The sequence below is a fragment of the Hippocampus guttulatus genome, chromosome 6 (assembly GCF_054856545.1).
Source record: "Hippocampus guttulatus isolate MCC_2025c chromosome 6, RoL_Hgut_1.0, whole genome shotgun sequence".
NCBI lineage: Eukaryota > Metazoa > Chordata > Actinopteri > Syngnathiformes > Syngnathidae > Hippocampus > Hippocampus guttulatus.
In genome coordinates, this window is record NC_141266.1 from 19000986 (window position 1) to 19022765 (window position 21780).

Genomic DNA, 21780 nt, shown 5'->3' on the forward strand with positions numbered 1-21780 from the left:
GAAAATTGTAAGTAATGCGGGAAACAGTCAAACGTATGCATGTATTGGACGTAAACGGGATTTGTTTTGACTGTGATAATATAATGGATGCACGGATTCTGTAAGGACGTCCGGGGGGGGGGGGGGGGGGGGAAGAGAGAAACGCGGAGTGTGCATGTTTCTGGCGAGTGAAGACCAACCCACCATATTGTTTCCACTGTGAAAGTTTTGCGTCTGCTGACTGAGTGGGGTGGAAAATAAAGAAAAGCACTCCAACAGCATGGCAGCGGCCACTTGGCAGGAAGTGAGGTGAAGGCTGAGTTCACTTCCTTGTTTGTTCCTCTGGGTGGAGACCTTTTCTTCTTCTTTTTTTTTTTTTGTTAACATCGGACGCCTTGCTCCTCTGCTGCTAGTCCAGACTGATTGCATTTCGCCACAGTCGATAGACACGTATTGATCCCAGCCAGAGGCCAATCACGCCCAATGAAGCTTTGCTTCGACGCTGGCTGAAAAGAAGCGGCAAAGAGGCGTGCCAAGTAAACGCAAGCAGATGCCGTGAGCCGATGGGGGCTGCGTTGACTTGGAGACTGTTCGTTATTGTTCGCACACTTCGAAGTGGATAGATTCTATACACTTCTACGATATGTTACAGGTGCAGTAAATATGAAACTACTGCCGACATTCAATGAAAATGACATCGCAGTTGCTCGGGTAACGACCAATCACGGCTCACCTGGAGCCTATCCCAGCAATTGAGGGACAATTTCGAGTGTTCAATCAGCCTGCCACGCATGGTTTTGGAATGTGGGAGGAAACGGAAGCACCCGGAGAAAACCCACGCAGGCACAAGGAGAACATGCAAACGCCACACAGGAAGGCCAGAGCTGGGATCGAACCCACAACCTTTGCACTGTGAGGTTGACGCACTAACCACTTGCTCACTGGGCTGCTGCGTCTATTAATATTGAATATTGTAAACTAGAGGTGCATCATAATTCAATATCTTAAATATGGCATATAAGTGAAAAGAATACAGTATAACTTCTTCTACTCTCGCGCAGTTGAATATCTGCACTTCCTATTGGTATTAAATTCTTAAGTGTGAATTTGCGCAATAACTTGAGCACATTGAACACAACGTCACGTTGAACGCCGCCGTCAACATAATCATCAATAATGGCGTCTTTAATTTGTCACCTTATCACTTCCAAGTGGCTAATTGGAGTCGCGTTCTGAGCGCAAGCGTGTCGCAAGACCAGAAAGGAGGCGGGAAAAAAAAGGATGAATTCCCAACTCAATGTCACGCTGGCCTTCAGTGAGAGGGATTCAATTCCAGCTCTCCAGCCGGTGAGCCGCGGGGATAAATCGCAGCTCCCCCGCCGTCCCGCTGCTAATCTCCCTCCGGAAAGACATTGTGGCGCGACGCTTTCCCGCTGACCTCTCCCACAGCGGCGAGTTGCACCTGAGAGCCACCGATGCAAAGGCGAGGGGGGAGCGGTGGGGAGTCAAGGCGGGGGGAAGGTGGACAAATTGTTTTTTGTTTTTTGTTTTTTTTTGCGCATGCCGTGCTCCATCTTGAAAAACGAACAATCTTTTCTTTTTCTTCCTTTCATGTTATAATGTTGGCTGTTTTTGAAATGCTACTGTTAACTTCTTTGTCACTCAGACATAAAAGATAGAAAGAAATAACGCATGATTTGTTTGGCAGAGGTTAAGGTTATGCAGAAACATATTTGATGGATTTAGTGGCAAAAAAAAAAAAATCATCTGTATTATTGTGAGGTATTTCGGATTAAAAAAAAAATCGACTGAAGCAAGGTGTTGTGCTGACTTTTGCAAAATGCGCGACAAAGCAAGCCGGCGCACCGACGCGATGTTACAAAAACCCGACATCACAAGAAAGTTTTTATTGAATTTTGAGCAACGGCGTAAATCGTCAGAGGTCCTGTCGGAAGCCAGACTGGATCAATAAAATAGCCTTTCTCTCAAAGGATCCCTCTCAGTTGTGCTGTTGCATTCCACACACACACACATGCACACACTCGCATAGTTGTTTGTTGGTAAACAACAATAAACACACACACACACACACACAGCCTCATATGTCCTCATACGTTCCACAATTGCATTTTGGGTAAACCCGATTTGTGCGCTTTCCAGAGGCAACGGCGGTCACGTCAACATCAACAACGTCCTAGCACTCTCATCCCCGTGGCGTCGTCGTCGCGATATCAGACGCTTTTGTTTCTGCATGCGTGGCGGCTGTGAAATAAAAGCAGATGACACGTTTTATTACGTGGAGCTCTCCTCCAATTGACACCAGCTTTCATCAGCCCGAGTTTATTTTGCTCCATTTGGAAGCAGTTTAGGTAGCCCGTGGAGGCATCGCTCTCGTTCGTTCGCTTGCTGACTGTTGTAAATGTCACACTGTAGCAACAAATGACTGGCAACTTCGTTCTTAGCGCGAAACACGCACACACACGCGCGCAAAAATCATAACGAGGACTCGTGGGAGGAATGATGTGGAATCAAAAAGTCGAACTCTTTGGACTTGTCTTGTCTTCAGGATGCATTGATATGCTGCGATTTCAACAACTTGGGGCACCATATTCACGTCAGTCCAATTCAGGCTGATCACAATTTTGAATGATCAAAAATTGGCGAAAAACACACATCTTCAAATGTTCAACTGAAGCGAAAGATCGAAAATTTAAAACGACTTCGAGTAATGTGTTTTTATTGGATTATAACCTCATTGACATGAATGATACATTGATCACATTTAATAGCTATAAGGGTCAAGCATTTTTCAAAATCATCTTTTATTGAAAAACTCACATTATTAATTTTTTTATGGAATGAAAAGTAAGGTCCAACCAATTATGGATTCTTTTTCTTGGCCCGATGCCGATTCCAATGTTTGTCAGAGTAAATTTTTAATAACAGATTAATTAAAAAAATATATCAGGAAAAAAAAGTCTTATCTTTGGGTTCCTTAATGCCTTCAGCAATAAAGATATAAATGATAAATTTGATGTTGGAATGTGGAAAAAAAACGGCAACTGGCAAATTTTAAAAGAGCTAATATCGTTCGATTAAATCGGTCATCCGATTAACGATTCTAATGGTGAATTTTGCAAAATCATCTCAATTATGTGTTTTTTTTTCCCTGTTGTTGTTACAAACGCCATTTGTTTTATGGATCTGTCGAACAAAATTTCCATATTTAATTGGACGTTCATCTCACTGTTGAAATGTGACATTAATCAAATTCCACGTGATCACAATTCTGTACAACTACATTGGATTGATTTGTACTTCAAAAGATCCCATTTCAGAATCCTTAAGAAAAAGAATAAAAAAATATATATATACTGTATATATACAGTATATATACTGTATATACAGTGTATATACTGTATATATTTTTTTTATTATACAATACATGCTGTTTTATATTATATATATATATATATATATATATATTTTTTTTTTTTTAATACGAAACACAAAGAAAATGTGACGTTTTTCATTGATTCCACACAATCACCGCAGTTCTGAAAAATAACATTTACATAAACATTTCAAATACGGCATGAACACAGCTTTTTTTTTTCTTCTCTGCTGCTGGCAATCAAACACTGACAGCAAAATTGCTGACAGAGGCCGAAAAGCAAAACCACCTCACTTCACCCCAATCTTGGAAAGTATCCTTAATAATTTCATGAAGCCGTGCGGGTTTTTGTGCGAGCACCTCTCAGGACGACCCGCGAATATGCAAGTCCTTAATGAAAGACGGAAAAAGAAAAAAAAACGGTTTAATGGAACAAGGTCATTCTGGATGCACGGGAGCGGGGGAGGGGGGCAAAATGTGCTGATGCAGTGAACTCATTCAGCCACCCGGGCGGCGCCGACTGGCAGACTTTCAGTTCTCGTGGCAGACACGTGGCAGACATACGCTCCCTCGAGGAAGACGAGATGCGCACACACACACACACACACACACTCACGCGCCTGACAGTGACAGACTGAGGAAGGGGCGAGTGATTGTGTTAAGAAGCAAACGGCTCACGCATGCCCGCAATATCTTATGCTACTACCCACATTTAAACACGCACGCACGCACGCACGCACGCACACACACACACGCACACACACACACACCTCTTCCATCCTCTTGATCCATCCATCCCCTCCCATCCTGTCATCCTGGCATGCTAATGGAGACTAAGTGTCAGGGGGGGAGCAAAATGGGCGCTCTGTCTCCAGACTTCCCGGACCACCCAGCTACCCTCCCATCACGTCATGTTTAATGTGATTTATGGGCAGAAATAACTACATGGACACTTACTGACCACTTCATTTGGTACACCTGCCCATATCATATTGAAGTTGGAGCGAACTGTATTGTGTTGCAGTTGGAGCGAATTGTATCGTATCTTGATTGGATTGACTTTTCAGTGATTGGAGCAAACCAAATCCGATTCTAATTTGAGTTAATTCTTTCGAACTTAATTGAGGATTAATGTATCGCAATTGTAGAGAATCGTATCTTGTCGAAATGTTTTTATTTGAGTTTTATTTTATGGCAGGAAATTTGGAGAGAATAGTAACACGTTGAAAGTGGAGCTCTTTTTTTTTTGTTTTTTTTTACAATTGTCATCTGAATGGATCGTTTCACATCAGAATCGAAGTTCTTTTGATCTTATCATAATTGTAGACAATCATATTATATTGGATTTGGACTTCATTTTAGGGTATCATGTTAGCGCAACTTTATTCCATATGCACTGCCAACGCTATCATACTGTTGGCAGTTTATTATGAACACGTCCCTGCTATCAACTACGCCACTAATTACCACAATAATGGGCAATCAGGCCTGACTAATCAAGCACAGATCCTCGGCGAGAGCAGCACGCGTGACCTTGAAAAGCAACAGAACAACTTTTTCCTCGCCCGGCAGGTTGGCACCGTCAGTGCTGCGGCTCGTCCATAATTGATGAAAGTTGCATATCATTAAGGCGACTTGAAAGTAAGACGGATGTAATTGAACAGATGTTAGCATATGGCCGGCGTGTGCTAATTCACAAGTTGCTGATGTCAAATGCAGCGTGCCAAAAGATTTCCTCTGCATTTCAACTCGTAATGCTTCTTCGAGGAGAAATGCAGGTTTCGCAGAGTCTGTATTATGCCTCGGTGCTGTACAAGTTGCAATACGGTTAAAATTTTTTATTTTGTATCAAGGTTTCTGTGGGTGAATGATTTTCCCAACTTGGCATTTTTTTGAGCTTCGATTTCTATTTCACCTCCCCGTTGAAATTTACTGTAAATGTGAAACAAAGAGAATCACACATAGTGCATTCAAACAAGTCTTTTAGATGTGGCTTATGAACGTTTTTTTAGCTTAATTCTAACACAAAATGCAAAACAGCATAGATGGGCTAACGAATAGCACCTATGTGGCAATGGTGTAACACTTTCAGCAATGGATCAGGCAGTACAACAATACTCAAAGGCATATATTCTTTATCGTCTGTGGAAAAACAGTTCACCACAGACGCATATATAATGAACTAACAATTGGCCCCTCACAGCTGAATCCACAGGGTAGCCATCTTACATCGCCATGGTTAGAGACAGAAAATCACGTGAAAACGCCACGGCGATATCACTATATTCAAGTTAGGCGCCCTTAGCAAGTAGCAACACAATATGGCCGGCCCTTGTGAGTAAGCGACATCGTTAGTCCAGTCATATCTAAGTCCATGCAGTTAACGGAGTCACAGTTGTCGTGGAAGTTTTCTTCATATAATGTCTGTATTATACTGCCCCCCAGAGGAAAAATCGAGCACACTACAAGGAGCCACGATGGTGCAGAAACGGTTTCATAATGATTATAAAACGCAGTCATATGGGATGCTATTTTTCCTTTTAGAAACATATTACAAACATTTTTGTTGTTTTATTTTAAGAAGGCTTGAATCAAAAAGTAGTTTTCACGTTCCATTTAATCCTTCCAAGCACCCTGTCACCTGATGACGTGAAAAGCCGTCCACTTAACTGCTGTCCGTGAAAAGGTTGTGAAAAAAATTTGTGAAAAAAAAATAACCACACTGTAAACATTATCATTGAGAACTAAAATTTGACGGGAATGAAAAATGGTCAAACTATCATAGAGGTTCAGGGTTTTTTTTGTTTGTTTTTGTTTTTTTTTGGTGGTCTTTTTTCCATGTCTGTATAAGTCTATTAGGGCTGTCAAGGCACTTCTGCATTGACTGACTCTCCCTCGGATGCTTGAATCCCTGAAAATGGTTGCTTCAAACCAACATTGTCGACTTACTTTGCATTCAACCATTTCGACTCTTTCTTGCTTTTCGTTGTTCTTTCCCGATGAACACATGAGCCGGAGTTGGCGTAAATGGGACGTACCTTTTATTCCCCGATCGGCTGGTGAAGGGTCCGCTGATTGCGGGGCTTTTTGCATGCGCGCTGCTGTTTGATTGCAGCCATTTGTCGGCGTGATGAATTTTGCGGACGTGCAAGAGAGACGAAGAGGGAAAAGCAATCAGAGTTCACCTTGCAGCGGCTGCCGTGTGGACAGATTTTCTCAGTTTGACGCCGTAATGTTCCAACACACCAAGCTTGGTCCCGCTCTCCTGCATGTGACATGTACAACATCACTTGGATTACATTGGTGGCATGTTTGCCTTCACCATTTCCATTATGCGCTTTGCTCCAATTTCTTGAAGAGAAAACAAAAGTTCTTTGAAATACTAAGCCTGGCTCAAAAGTCCAAACGTGGTTTGAAACCCTAATTTGGAACCCTAACTTTAAGTCGAATCCCTGATTTGAAACGTGACCCTGGATTGGATCCGCTATTTGAAACCAGACATAATCTTTGCCTCGAACCCTAATTTTACACCCTATCCTCAACCTCAAACCCTAATCGTGACTTGAAAGCTCAAAACCCAATTTGAAAGCCTGAGGCTTGAAACCCTCATTTGAAACTCTAACCTTGTTTGGAATCGGTTAAACCATGCTTGAAATAACCTTGACTTCAAACATGAATTTGCTCCCTCACTACATTCAAGGTTGTAAAATCACCCGAACTCCCAAAAAAGGATCACACCCTTCGTCATTTGAAGTCAATAAATGAAACAGTAATTTTTACTTCATGAAGTTAAGCAAATTCAAAGGACCTTTTTTTTTTTGCTTTAAATTTGAACACGTACATCGGTTGCACATGATTCAAATGTGACAAACCAACATAATTTCCCCCGTTTTCCTCAAAAATAAACAAATAAGTGTTCGTTGAATTAATTTTAATCATGTGCTACCGAAACTTAAGTGGGGTTTTTTTTCAGTGTAGCGAAGGAAAACACTAATACTACAAAACAATTAAATATAGTCAGTCGGGAGTGAAAGCAGATGCATCGGCCTACCGTGAGACAATGAGCCGATCCATCATAAGGACACGAGGCTCTCAAATTTCACTCCTCTGAGTGGCCTTTGTTTGCATTGACACCGCAAAGGTGGGTGTGGGTTTTTTTTTTTTTTTTTTTTTACCAGCAAAGACCACCTGTCGTTCAACGGGGAGGTTTGGGCCCATCTATAATTGGACTTAATTACTGCTCAAGACGCAGGGTGATGGATTGGCCGCGTCTTCCTATTAGCATACGCTCGGGCTCGCCTTTCGTTTTCCGAGATGCCGCCAAACCTAACGGGAGTGATTTGATAACACCGGTCAAGAGAGCCAGTTTGGCTTTTTGTGTCTCTCAATGTATTTTTGGCGCCGATTAAAAAAAATATATATACAGTATATATATCTTGGTTTTTTTTTTTCATTTTTGGTTTTGAGGTTAGACACACACAAAAAAAAATGGCACAATACAAATTTTACCAATGCATTATTTACTGCTCTGACGTTTCAGAAAAACAAAATTGCAGACATGACACAAAACTAAATGAATTTCAAAGAGCAGTTTATGCCTTTAGTAAACAAATTAAGAAAAAAAGGTCGGAGTAAGTAACAGTTACAGTTTTAGACCAAGCAAAAATATGTAATCACTCAATCCGAAGGAAAAAAAAAAATTGAATCACCCTGTAAATTTCCATTCCTAAAACGAACACCTGAATCAAATTAGATGTGCTCGTTAGCCTGCCATTAAACACCGATATGTTTTTGAAAACAGAAAATGCACAGCCAAACAAATGGGAGGAAACTGGAGTCAACGGCTGGTCGGAAACCATCCAACCATCCATCGTCAAATCTGCTTTATCCTCACGAGGGTCACAGGTGTGCTGGAGCCTATCCTAGCTGTCTTTGGGCAGCAAGCAGGGTACACCCTGACCCGGTTGCCAGCCAATCGCAGGGCACACATAGACGAACGACCTCAGGATCATTTTGAGTGTCCCATTAACCTGCCACACATGTTTTTGGAATGTGGGAGGAAACCGGAGTACCCGGAGAAAACCCACGCAGGCACAGGGGGAGAACATGCAAACTCCTCACAGGAAGGCCACAGCCTGAATCGAACCCTGCACCTCTGATTGGGCTTTTATGTTTCCAAACTCGAGAACTCGCATATTAGGGTACAAAAGTCGAACGTTTGAGCGTACAGTGCCAGCGACAAAGCATTGCACTCAATTATTATACTACAATTATGCATTTTTTTTTCTGAGATTGAGACCACTCTAAGATTAAAAGACATGTGACTGTCAGTGTTTCAAGGCTCGGTCGATCGGTAAACAGTGAGGCTCGACTGTCGACCTGAGGCAGTAAAACAGTGGATTCAACATGCTGATCTCAAACCGCAGCAAACGGCTCACCGGAAGCCTGGCTCGAGTCCGCAGTCAGGAGCAATTTGTAGGCATTAAACCGTTTTCACACCAAGGCTATTTTTAGACTCTCCAGTAAGGTGAACAGGCTTGCTTGAGAAATGTTTCATTAAGGCATCGGGCTTGTTCAAGGAGACATTATCGCTTTTTGATTTTGATTTATTTTTTTTATTCTTTTCCTGGTCACCAATCATTGACCAACACTATGTTCTTTTTAAACGACCTCACTTTTTTGGGAAAACACAATTTTTTTTTGAAAAAAAGTGGTTTCCACTTGTCAGCCCTGGATTTAAATGGATGTATTTTCTAACGTGACCTTTTGATTCCTGATGATGCTCCTCTTGTGGTCGGTGTGGATTTATAGAATAAAAAGTACACAGAAACATCCACCCATTTGTATGCATCTGTAGCGGCTGCCATTTTGTTCTTTACTGCCACCTGCTTTCGACAGGAAGTGACGTCACGGGGTCCACAGGCTCAACTTGCGAGCAATACAGCGCGCGGTTGAGGTGAACCCGTCGGCATTTTGACATCAATTGCGCATTAAAAACGTGTCATTTGGAAGGCATGTCCAAATAGACCAACAACAACAAACAAACAAAAATCTCATGAGTCTGCCATTTTGGTTTTTGCGGTCATTTGAGGGTCGTTTTCGTGGGTCCTTCAAAAATGAGCTTGTCTTAAGAAAACATGTAGACCAATATTAGAAAACATCTGAAAAAAAGGGCCAATGCAAATTTGTGAGAACTATTAAAAACAATCAACGCTAAGCTAGTCATGTCTGTCATGATGAGTAAGCTATCAACAACGTCATTGTGTAATTTGAAGGAAGAAAACATAGCGCATGCTTAAAATTCCAAAAGCAAATACGAGGGATAAGATAAATCAAGTCTGCAGAAAGCACACAAGGCTCTATTTTTTTTTTTTTTTGCTCGGTCAACAATTTGTGAGTCCTTGAGGTACTTAGCTTAGCCACATCCTTGCCCGGGCCGCGATGCTTAATCAGAACAGAGGTTCTCGGGGTAAACAAGGCATCTAAATGCTAATAAGGCTGCTCTCTCTTTCGCGCGGGCATCATTTAAGACAACTAAAGCCAGCCAGGAAACCGCAGAGACGTCCACGAGCTAAAACCCAACTAATTTTCCTCGTTGCTCAAGACCCCACACGTCATGTTTCCAAGGCACCTAAGTGGCAAAGGCAGGGTGAAACTACCTATAATTTGTTCAGCAAAAAGCTTTTTAAAGAGAAGCATGTTCAGGGATTAAAGTGGACCTCCATCACAGGAAGCAAATGCATTTTGTTCGTCTTTTCTGCCGATGACAGTTGCCAAGAGACAGCGGGAGATGAGCGAGGGGTTGGACGTGGAGGCTTTTATTTTCCTTTTGGGGGGTTCCAAGACGCATCGCGCAGCCCGTCACACACAACTTCCTGGTCTTCAAATACACCAGCATGAGTCAAATATTCGCATGTTCTGCTTAAAAGGAAAAGCTTTGGTTTCTTTCCATTAACATAATTTGGATGTGGAAACGCGACAATTACACTCTCGGGGTGCTGAAGCGACGCAACGGGTCGTCCATTAGGTGCTCTGGATTGCTGGGTAATTACCTTGAGATCCTTAAAGACACCGACTGGGGTAGAAAATCACATCCTGACATCATGACAGCTGCGGGTTTTTTTGGGGTTCTTTTTTTTTTGCACCACCCCTGACTGACCCAAGATCTGTTATGTAAGGTATTTCCACATTTGTGCCACCTCTCTATCGTCCCGCCAAGGTCAAAAATCAAAAGCGACGTGCTACTCATGGACAGGTCACGCAAACCCATGAGTATTACCCTGCTCTTCATGGTTTGTAATGTGTTTTCAATTGGATTCAGCTGAACCAGAAGCGGAGCTGGGGGACTTAATCAGGGCATGTCGGTCACTTGGGAGTATGTCAGGTTTCAGGCTGCAGACGTCAGAGAAGCCAGGTGTTCATAGTTTTGTTACAGGTTCGTTTCCATATGCAGCAATGCTAAATTGACTTGGGCGGCTCAAAGACTAATGGAGGATATATAAACCTCGATCATTTATATTATTATTTTGATGCGTGGGGTAATGTGTTAGCTCCGTTGCTACTCGAACATAGTTTTTGAGAGGGGAACACGACGACAGGCATTTTTCTATAATGGCATCCTTGTGCCTTACTCTCCAGGCATGACCAATCAACCTGTGTTAAATACGGCTTTTATATTAGTGGCTTCGGTTAAAGTTAGTGTTCATGACTCGCTGATTAAAAAGAGACTCAACTAAAATGATTTTCATGTCATTGTTCCAAAGTGAAAGCCACTGCTCACCAAAAAGAACAGAAAGGCTCATCTTACTTTTTGAAAAGAAAAAAAAACACATCTAATTAATTCCTAAGACCTTTGGGAGACTATTCTATGGGATGACGAGATAAAAGTTGAACTTTTTAGAAGTGTCTGCCTCATTATATTTGGCGTTATTGTAACAGAACAAGAACATCAAAATAGCAGTCAAACATGGTGGTTGCAGTGATGGCTTGGAGCTGCTTTGCTCCTTCACGACCTGGGTGATTTGCTGTGATTGATAGAACCATGAATTCCATTTAAATGAAGCACAAACGTGAACCATGAAAATTTATGGGTTCACTGTGCTGTATATAATTTTTGTGATTTTTTTTTTTTTAATGCGTATGATGAGGTTTCGTGAATGGCTCAAAAAAGGTTGGAAAACGCTGCGCTTAGAAGATGTCGAATACTTGGGATAAGTGGAATCGAGTCTTTCATGTGACCAAAGCATCTGAGGAAGTGTTTTTGACTTTCACTTGACATTCCTCTAGCGCCGAGCTTGAAATGTCAGTGCTGTAGCGACTGCAGCAGTCGCCCGCCCGCCAGCCTGCCTGCCTGCTTTGTCGCTTCCTAAGCGAAGGGAGACAAATGCGACCTGTCGGCCGTGGAGCCCTCACAGAGGGACCGGTAGACAGAAAGATGGACTTTCACGCACCGATAATGATAACCTTTAACCTGATAACATGATAAGCTGTCCACTGTAGTAACCGCTGTCCCTGAAAGGGTTCATGTCAGGATTACTTGCACATTGAGTCACCACGTCGATGGAGATGTTACAATCTGCACTTTTGCCATACAGTTCAACACCCCAAATCAAAGTGTCATTTTGGTGTTCCTGAGCGTGGCTTTTATCGTTTCCTCAAAAGAAGACAAGCTGTCGATGTTGCACTTCGACAATTGAAGAATGTGTCCTGAAATGTTTTATAGTCTGCCAAATTTTGTGTGTTTGAGTATCTGCCATTTACTGCTGGCAGCTTGCAGTGTTTTATTTTGAACGGAACTTTCCCATTTCCTCAAAAAAAATAAAATTATATTGGACTGTTCTCATCTTGATTTTTTGGGAGACTTTACTGCCAAGAGTTTGTTTCTTGATCCTTTATTTTGCAAAAGAAGAAAATGTCACCTTTTTGACAATTCACTTTCTACATGTTACACATGTAGCCCTATCGCAAAACCCTATTAAAAAAGAAAATTAAAAAAAAGAAACGCTGTACCTGTGTTAAAACCCCAATTTGAAAGCCTGACTTGAAGCCCCGCCCAAAACCTACTTTGAAACCCCACAGGCTTGAGCAACCCCCTTTTGAAACACTAACCCGATGCGTGGCCTGAAAACCTGGTTTGAAACACAAACTTGCATGTCCAACCTGAAGCCCCTTCTCTCCTTTGACCCCCCAACCATTTATTGAACCCCACTTTAAACCCCAACCTCGGCTTGAAACCCTCTTTCGAAACTATAACCCAGGGTTGAAACACCTGTCTTGCTCAAAACCCAAACCATATTTCAATGCTCTGACCGGGGATTGAAAGCATAGCTTCAAATTTTAAGCCACCCCAATGTTAAACCGCAACCCTAGTTTGAAACCTTAATTTGAAACCCTTATCCTTTCTTGAAACTGAAAATTAACCTTGAACCTGCAGCTCTAATCTGAAAGCCTTATTTGAAGCCCCAAGAAACCCGACCTTGAAACCCAAATATTCAACGGCAACACTAGTTTGAAACCCTATGTTGAAGCCCAAATTTAAAACCGTAACCAAGGGTTTCAAGCATACTTGAAACCCTAATCCAGGTGTTTTGATCCACTAATCTGCAAGGCCCAGCCACGTCTTGAAACCTTGCTTTGAAACCCTGCAGCTGGCTTCAGAACCCTACTAGATTTTTGAAGAGCAGCGGTGGTGCAGAGAAGGGAATCCACGGGGGGCTTTGGAGTGGCAACGACAGAAGCCGCTCGACTCCCACAGTGAGTAAAGGAGGAAGAGGAGGAGAATGCGAGGCAATCTAAGGGTAAGGGGAAGTGGAGTGTAAGGACGGCGTCCACGTTTTGGGGGGCTAATGACAGGAAAGAGGGCCACTCGCGGGGGTCCCTGCAGGTATCAGGACTCATTTTAATTGGCCGCAGAACAACAAGACGACGACTTCACGGGAAGAAATGTTGAGTGTGAAAGGCCAATTACAGCCACGACTGAATGAGGGCGCGCACGTTTATGTGGAGCGCGTCGTTCATTTTTCGGATGCTCGCATACTGGAAGCATTACGGTACTTGAATTAATGGCACTTCCAGCAGTAGTTTCATCACAGCAGCTTGTTTTTGAATCTCTGCTTCCGAACACTAATCGGGCTTTAAGCCCTAATTTCACATTGTAATCATGGCCTCAACCCAGTCTGGAAACCCTACTTTTGAAACCCTCAACCCTTTTTTGGAAAGCGTAACATGAAGTCCTGTCAACCCTGCCTTGAAATCTTACTTCAACACCATTTCAGACCCAATTTTGTAACCCCACCTACTTAAAACCCTAAATGGAGACCATCACCTGTCTTGAAACCCGACTTTGAAACCGAAACCCAGGCTTGAAACCTTAACCCCATTTCAAAACCCTACTTTGAAACCCTAGCCCAGGCTTGAAAGCCTAACTTGAAGCCCCAACCAGTTCTTCAAACCTTAAATGACATCCTGACACAGTTTGAAACCCCTAATTTGAAACCTTGATCCAGGTTTGAAATCCAAATCTGAAACACTAACCCAACTATCAAGTCCTAACCTTCAAACCTTACCCCTGTCTCAAAGGTATACTTTGAAACCCTTATTTACGCCTCAATCCCAGTACTAGTTTCAAACCCTGTCTTGAAACCCAATTTTTAATCTGGAATTTGAAGCGCCAATAATATAATAATAATACATTTTATTTATAAGCGCCTTTCAAGACACCCAAGGACACTTTACAATCAGGAACAAAAACAATAAAACACAATCCCACTTTTCAACCTGAATCCCATTTTAAATCCTTACTTTGAAAACTGAATCCTCTTTTAAAATCCTACTTTGAAACCCTAACTCTGGCTTAAAGCCCTACTTTAAAACCCTCACTCTGTTTTAAACCCTAACTCAGGTTTGAAACCCTTAATCCTATTTTAAAAATCAACCATAACCCCAACCCTGTCTTGAAATGCTCATCTGAAATCCTAACACTGTTTGGAAACCTTCATTTGAGGCCATAACCCCATCTGGAAAGAGAAATCTGAAACTGTAGTGTGAAAATTTAACTCTGGCTCAAAACCTTAACCAGGGTTGAAACCTAAATTTAAAATCCTAATCCTGGTTTAACATACTAATCTTTTTTAAAACCCGACTTTGAAAACTTAATCCCATTTTGAAATCAAACTTTGAACGCCTGAATTGGTTTTTAACCCTTCCATACACTTTCTAACCTGATAACAGGACAATCTGTCTTCTGTAGTCACCGCTGTCCCTGAAAGGGTTCAGGTCTGTCCTAGAGACCTGATTTAAAGCCCTATCATAGCCCATGCTTGAAACTCAAATCTGAAACTCTAACACTAACCTTAATTTGAGAGCCGAACCCAGGCTGAAGACCTAACTTTCATTCGCAAGCCTAACTGAGGTTCAAAACCCTACTTTGAAACCCTAACCTTGGTTTGAAAGCCTAATTCCAGTCTCGAAACCCAAACGGGTGTCACAAAGGAGTCTAAAACAAAGACGTCAGACCAGCAGACTGTCTTCATTCTTGGTGGCACTCGGGCAGCGAATGGATGCCAGCCTACTTTTTCTCTGCGCATGCAAATGTCTCACCCGGAGGCGTCGTGCGTGTGCATATTAATTTCATATTTACTCATCTATTTTTAAACCTGCTGAGTGATGGCGGCCTGGAACAATCGAGGCGTCAAAGTCGTCGATCTCACGCCCGCTTGTGTGACTTTCTCACATTTGAGGAGGAAATGTGCTGGCTTATTGTTACATTACTTCTGCCACCTACGCTTGGAATGAATTCATTTCTCTGTCGTGTGATTAATATCTCTGCGTTCTTGCTCGGATTTATTATAAAGATCTCGGATTAACATTTTTCATTCAAGTTAGTTTGTATTTCGTTTTGAATTGAATTTTTGCGGGGTTGAGGTTTCACGACAGGCTGAGCATTTCAAATAAGGTTTTCAACATACGGTTGGGTTTGAAATTAGGATTTTGGAGTTTAGGGGGTTCTAGCCAGTGTTAGTGTTTCCAGTTTCAAGGCGGTTTAGCAAGCTAATCTTGAACACATCGATCAGATGTCATGAAAAAGGGAGTCGGAGGCTTGTAGTGGCATCAAAGAGCTCCAGTGATGTTTGAAGCTGCCCGATAAGCTTCCTGATCAATAAACGTCTGCCTCACATCAAGAATGACCAAATCAATATGATTTTTGCTCTGATATGAGACAACAACTTGTGAGTTTATCAAAACGGAGCACTGACGCTCTTGATTTGAGTCAGGGATCAGAAAATAATGATTTTTTTTTCATGCTTAATGAGAACCTTGTTTTGTTTTTTCATTCTTTCTGCGCGAAAACATTCAAAGTGCTTCATCACAGTGCTTGTTACATACTTATTGGATGTGCTTGTTGAGGTTTCAAACAAGGGTTAGGGTTGAAAACAAGGATTAGGGTTTAAAGACTTGCTCAGGGTTTCAATTTAGGGTTTTAAAACAAAGTTAACGTTTCAAACCAGGGGTTATGGTTTGAAGCCTGCCTTTCACTTTCGAATAAAGGTTGGGCTTTCGCATAATGCTTTCGCATTATTTAAAAAAAAAGGTTAGCGTTTTAAAAATATGATTTCGAAACTGGAGTTTAGAGACAGGTTTAGGGCTTCGTATTAAAGTTCAGGTTTCAAATGATGGTTTTCAGCAAAGTTTTTAAACGACAGTCAACTGCTCTTGCCCATTTTCAGCGGGCAGTTCAATTTGGTCTCCCTCCATTCGTATTGTATGAAAATGTTGCCATTGGCCACCTGCTCCCACGCGCCTGAGGGTCTTCGGGGTGTAAACATGTTTGCGTATACACGCAGGGTGCAAATTCACACTGCAGCGCACCATCGTCAGTCCATGGTTCGTATCCCACCACATACGCAGAGCAGATGCTCTATTTATACATTTACATAATATTTACTTCTGGGTGCGCGCAACATGAATATTCACATTGCGTGGATAGTTCATTGTTTGGATTTTTTTTTTTTTTTAATCCTCAACACTGTCACGGCGTAACTGAAGCAGTCGTGAACAGATTTTCATACACTTTGGTAGCTTGCATTGGTATGACGCCAAAGTGAGTTGAAAATTTTCTTGTGTTTGTTAGTTTTTTTTGTATCCTAATCTGGTGGTGAATAAAACAATCCTGATCCTGTTTTGTAACATTGATGTACTTCAAAGTCCGTCGGACTCAACAACAAATCGCTGCTATCGTAAAATGGAATTTGCATATGTGGCAGGGCTTAATCGGATCGCATTCCAGGGGGCGCTCATGAGTAAATTTGAGCGGGTCAGTGATGCATTTCTGTACTTCATGCCGCCAAATGCCAAAGTGCGTTGGTGTTGTTTTTAATCACTCTTTGTCCAGAGGATTGTGAAAAACAGCACAACCGGTTTCCTCAAAATATTATTATTAATATTATTTATTTTTTTAACGAGATCTTTGTTTGAATTTTATGGGTGGGGGGGGGGGGAGATTGTTACACCACTTAGCGTAAGTTGAAGACCGCAATTCAGGAAGGAACATGCCAGTGATGACACAAAACAGCCCAACACACAAGCTGAAGTGAATGTCAACATAAATAACAATGTCACAGTGTGTCATATCAGTACAGGCAAACACGACGGGTGGCGTCACGCCAGCTCCAGGTCCAATTTCCTTCTTAGATTGTTTGCTGCCATCTTTGATTAGGAGCTCTCACTCCATCAGCCATTCGGAATCCAAAGCCCCGAGGCTAGCTCCGCCATCCTCATGGTACATCCATATAAACAATCGCCCCCCCCGAAGCCTGGCTGTGTTTAATGCTCCTGTCTGACTCTGCGCTAACACAATTTCACGGAAAACCAATTTGTTGCCTGTCAGACAGAAAAGCGTCTATTTTTGCCATGATTTGTCATCATGCTGTTGTTTTCTTCGTTTGTTTGTTTGTTTTTATATGCTACATATACAAAAAAAAGGTAAGCAGTTTCTGATTTCCACAGCAGTTTTTGTTTTTACATTGTTACTTTGATGGCTTTTACAGTGTTAGTAGAAATGCACTACATAAGTACCTCACTAATAATTTTGCTTCTACTTCTAAAAAACAAAACAAAAAAAAAACGTTTCGGTGAGTACGTGTGTTCCGCTGGAAATCTTTTTGATTTTCGGATTTTCTAACATGACTGTCCAAAATTGGTTCAATAGTGCCCTCTCAAAAGTTTGGAGGAAAAAAAAATTCCCGTCGACATCAGTTTCATGGACCGCTGTAAAATTTGGGTGGATGTCTATCATCACAGGTTAAATGAAAGGGTCTCAAACACCCATTTTGAACAGAGAGTCGGCCATTTTGGTTTGAAACAGGGATTAAAGAGCAAATTGTGAATTTGGTTTATAATTAATTGATCCCACAGGATGGAGGTAGAGTGCTACGTTTATATTAGAAAATGCCAAGCTCTACTTTTGAATTAGACAGAGCTATGGCCTGAATGCAAAAATAGTGAATAAGTGAGTATTTCAGCAAATAATGCAGAACAGTTCTCTATCCATTCTCTGAACTATCTATTCTCTGAACCGTTCATCCTCATTAGTGTCGTGGGCTCACTGGAGCCTATACCAGTAGGATGTTTGATTTTCTCTCGAAAAACTACCAAAAGAAATGACAGTCGGATTATTAAGAGTTGTGGCATGGTTGCCATGCTAAAAGTCATCACTGTATTCAAGTTAAATGTCAAAATGTCAAATTTTACAGTTGTGCAAAAAGTAACTCGGACATAACGTCATTCAAATTCAGGGACGGTTACCCGCTTGTCATTTCTATATTTCTCGGCCAACATTGCTAATTTCATGTTGTCCCAAAAACGTATACGTTACTTCTCTTCCATCTCGGGTATCCTGGTTGTCGACCGCAGAATCCAAAAATCCCGCTTTCGCGAAAACACAGTGATCTCTGATGATGAAATAGCTGTGTGTGTGTGTGTGTGTGTGTGTGTGTGTGTGTGGTTTTTTTAAAAGGCGGGATTAATAGCGACTCCCAGAGTGATTAGCGCCCACTCGGGGAAGAAGTGGCTCGCGGCTGTGTTTCCACGACTAATTGAAAGCGCTCCTTATTTACTCTTCTCTGCTTTTCACTTCCTGCTCTGATCCTCATCGTGCCGTTGTAGCTTCCCTCCACCAGGAGTTCTTCTCGCACCAAAGGCAAGAAAACCAAATTAGGGATCACAGAAGGATTAATGCGCCAGTGGTGCAGGAAGATGGAAATGGGGGGGAGGGGGAAGGGCTATATTTCAGTCATTTTCCATTGCGGCCTATTTCTTTGTGTTAATTCCTTCACGCGTGTCAGTTTCCAAAGCGGCAGCATTGTGGTGCAGTAGGACGCTGTGATTGAGAAATTCGGTGGCGGGGATGGGGCGGGGGGGTATTTTTAGACGGCCGCTTACTAACGCCCCCTGAGGACATCATTCTTCTTCTTCTTCTTCTCCTTCTTTTGCTTCTTCTGTCAGCGCTTCCATAATACTTTGCTTCTTGGGAGGACGTGCTGGGATGTCAGATTTTCACTCTTGTCACCTCGCTAGCAGGCACAATTTTCAACCGGTCTTCTTCAAACCTTCAGGGATGGTTTCTCAATGTCATATCAAGGACTTGGGGTGATAAATTGATGTATATGGCCAAGGTAGTGTCTCTGAGGAGATATGTAGTGTTTCCTATAGTCATTCATAATTTCAAGTTTGGATTATTTATGATCATAAAAGCATTATAATCGAAGAAAAAACGATGAACGTGCTGAATGATGCGCCATTGTGAACACACTCTGAATGCCCCACGTTGCTTGAAGAAGAAGAAGCAGAAGCTGTTGTCTTCTTGTTTTGGAGGGCATTGTTGAATAGTGCCGATCTGAGCAAAGGAGCTGAAAGAGGTGATGACCAGGATTTGAAGGGTCTGAGAGAAATTTGCCTGCCCATATCTTGGTTCTTGCAGCATGTAAGTCCCCAAGACTGGGGTGGGATGTGACTATATGTAAAAAAGATTGTCGAGTTCACTATCAAAACATGATCCATGGCCTCCCTTCGACCTTACTTTGACTCGAAGCGTAGAATCGACCGCTCGAGATGTTAGCGATTTTAGCTAAAGAGGCTCATCTCGGAGACTGAGCAGCGAATGCGTTTTTATTCAACAACGTTTGCTGATTGCGGCTCGTTAGCCGACGCTAACGCTACTGCTCCCGGGCCGCCGAAAGCCAACAGGCGCATGCGGCGTCAGCAATCAGCGCTGATTGGATTTTGATCTCCTCCGATTAGGTCTGGAGCGCCGAGGCTAATTTAGCAAAACCAACCTGAATTCTTAATCACTTTGCTATCTGAAATTCAAATTGTCAGATCTGTTATTTATCTTTTTTTTTTTTTTAGGACAGTTTTAATTACATTGAACTCCCACTGCAGCTGCAAAACCTTGCTCAGGAATGTCAGCCAATGCACGTTTAATCAGTTCTTCTTCAGTAATGGGATGATTTGTTGGTTTGTTTTTTTTATGTTGTGCATATGAAGGAACAAAAGGGAGCCGTTTCTTGTTTTATGGCGAGCCGTCAATCTTTGCCGTCATGCTGTGCCCATGACAATGATCAACACCTCAATATATTACAAATGAGAGTTTTCCATCTGTCTAGTCTAGTATATGTGGACTCTACTCTCTAGAAGACATTCATCTTTGAGTGACCTCAGAATATGGCCAAAACGAACTTCGAGAACTGATTTGAGCTAAAATTGCAGAGGTTTATTTTCAGGCATGGCTTCTTGAGATTTTTTTTTTCATTTTTCATTTTTTATTCATCATTTAGTATCGTCTAACAGTATCGAGCAGGGTTATAATTGAAGTAGACTGGGATATTTCATGATAGTTTGTTTTTATTTTTGTTTTAATCACTTGTTTTTTTTATTCCATTACTTTTAATTCGTTTTTAGAGCAGCTGTCTTAGTTGTTATTGTTCCCAAAAAATGCTTATTTTTAGCTTAGTTGTATTAGTTTTAGTATTATTTTCATTAACTATGATAACATTTGTATCGAGTCAAATTCTTTGTGTTTGGTGGAACCTGGAAATGGCCTAAAATGGTTCACTTGAAACCAAAAGGGCAGTGTTCCCGTGTCTTTTCGAACATGGCTCCTTGAACATTTTTGTGTGTCCACTCATGATAGACTTGTCTACCAAATTTCATTTTGCTCAGTGAATTTTTAATTTATTTTTTTTATAGAGTGGGAATGTCCTCAAAAATGGCCGCTTTACTCTTTATGGCCTCATAATAATGTTACAAAAGCGAAGCGATGGTGTCATGTCCTCTCCTGACAGTCTCCCTGTTTGTTTGTCTCAGGCGGGACGTCCACTCTGCGTCTGTCGTCGGTGCGTGAGTTGCCAGAACAGTTGCAGGAGCTTTACCAGCAAGACTTCCGGCTGGCCGCCATTCACCCGTTCATCCACCCCTGCGGCCCGGAGTCCAACAGCCCGCAACACCAACTCTACCGCGCCATCCTGGTCCAGATCAACGAGGGGTACGTGCTCATCTTTTTATAAGTACACACTCATTTACTGGGCATGTAATAGGTTGCTGTTTACTTAACCCCCTTCATGCACCCTTGTAATGTGATAACACGTTAAGCTGTCCACTGTAGCAACCGCTGATCCTGAAAGGGTTAAAGGTGGAGTATGCACGATTCAAGCTGCACACGACATGCAGTTGCACGTGTAATTCTCCCAAAATGGCTGACTTTCTGTTCAATTTCCAATATGGGTGCTTGACTACTTGCTGTTATAATAGACCCACAGTTTCGCGGATTTTCCCCAATTTTCCAATGAGCGCCACTGAGTGAGTTTTGGGTGTTCTCGTTGTACCCTAAACAGTAATATTTTCACCAGAACAGAAGGAATAACAAAGAAGTCAGTGGGCTCTCGTGGGGGAGTTGATGGAGGGAACATATTAAAGATGAATCGCAAGCCGTAAATAAAATAAAAAATGGCGCGTCGCCTTGTGATATCTGCCACTTCACAAGCACTTTATGTGCCTTTTTAAAAAATATATTATTATGTTTGTAGTGAGTATACCTTTGATGCATTTACTACAAAATATTATCGGCAGTCATTTCTGGACGATCGGGATGGTCAAAAAGGATCATGGTGAGGCTGCACAACCTCCAAAAATCATAAAAGGAAGCTTGCAGTTGAAGGAAAGACAGTGCGCTTCAAATTCAGCTCAATGCTAAATTAAAAAATAATAATGTTTACATTACATGTTGCGGGGGAAATTCGCAAGGATGTTGTAAAGCTTGTTTTTTCCCCCCAAAATATTTTTGAGGATATTTTCTGATACTGAAGTTCACAAAGAAAAATACAATTATTATTATTTTACATGAAAATCTTGAT

At 41.9% G+C, this 21780-nt stretch overlaps 1 protein-coding gene across 1 annotated transcript in view; it reads left to right on the plus strand.

Annotated features, from left to right (window-relative positions):
• The window catches only part of rftn1b (raftlin, lipid raft linker 1b), a 76895-nt gene that overhangs the window by 16034 nt on the left and 39081 nt on the right, over positions 1 to 21780 (plus strand). Inside the window, exon 4 of the mRNA XM_086112770.1 lies at positions 20735 to 20912. Coding sequence (XP_085968896.1) covers positions 20735 to 20912 — 178 coding nt within the window. The remainder of the gene's footprint in view (positions 1 to 20734; positions 20913 to 21780) is intronic.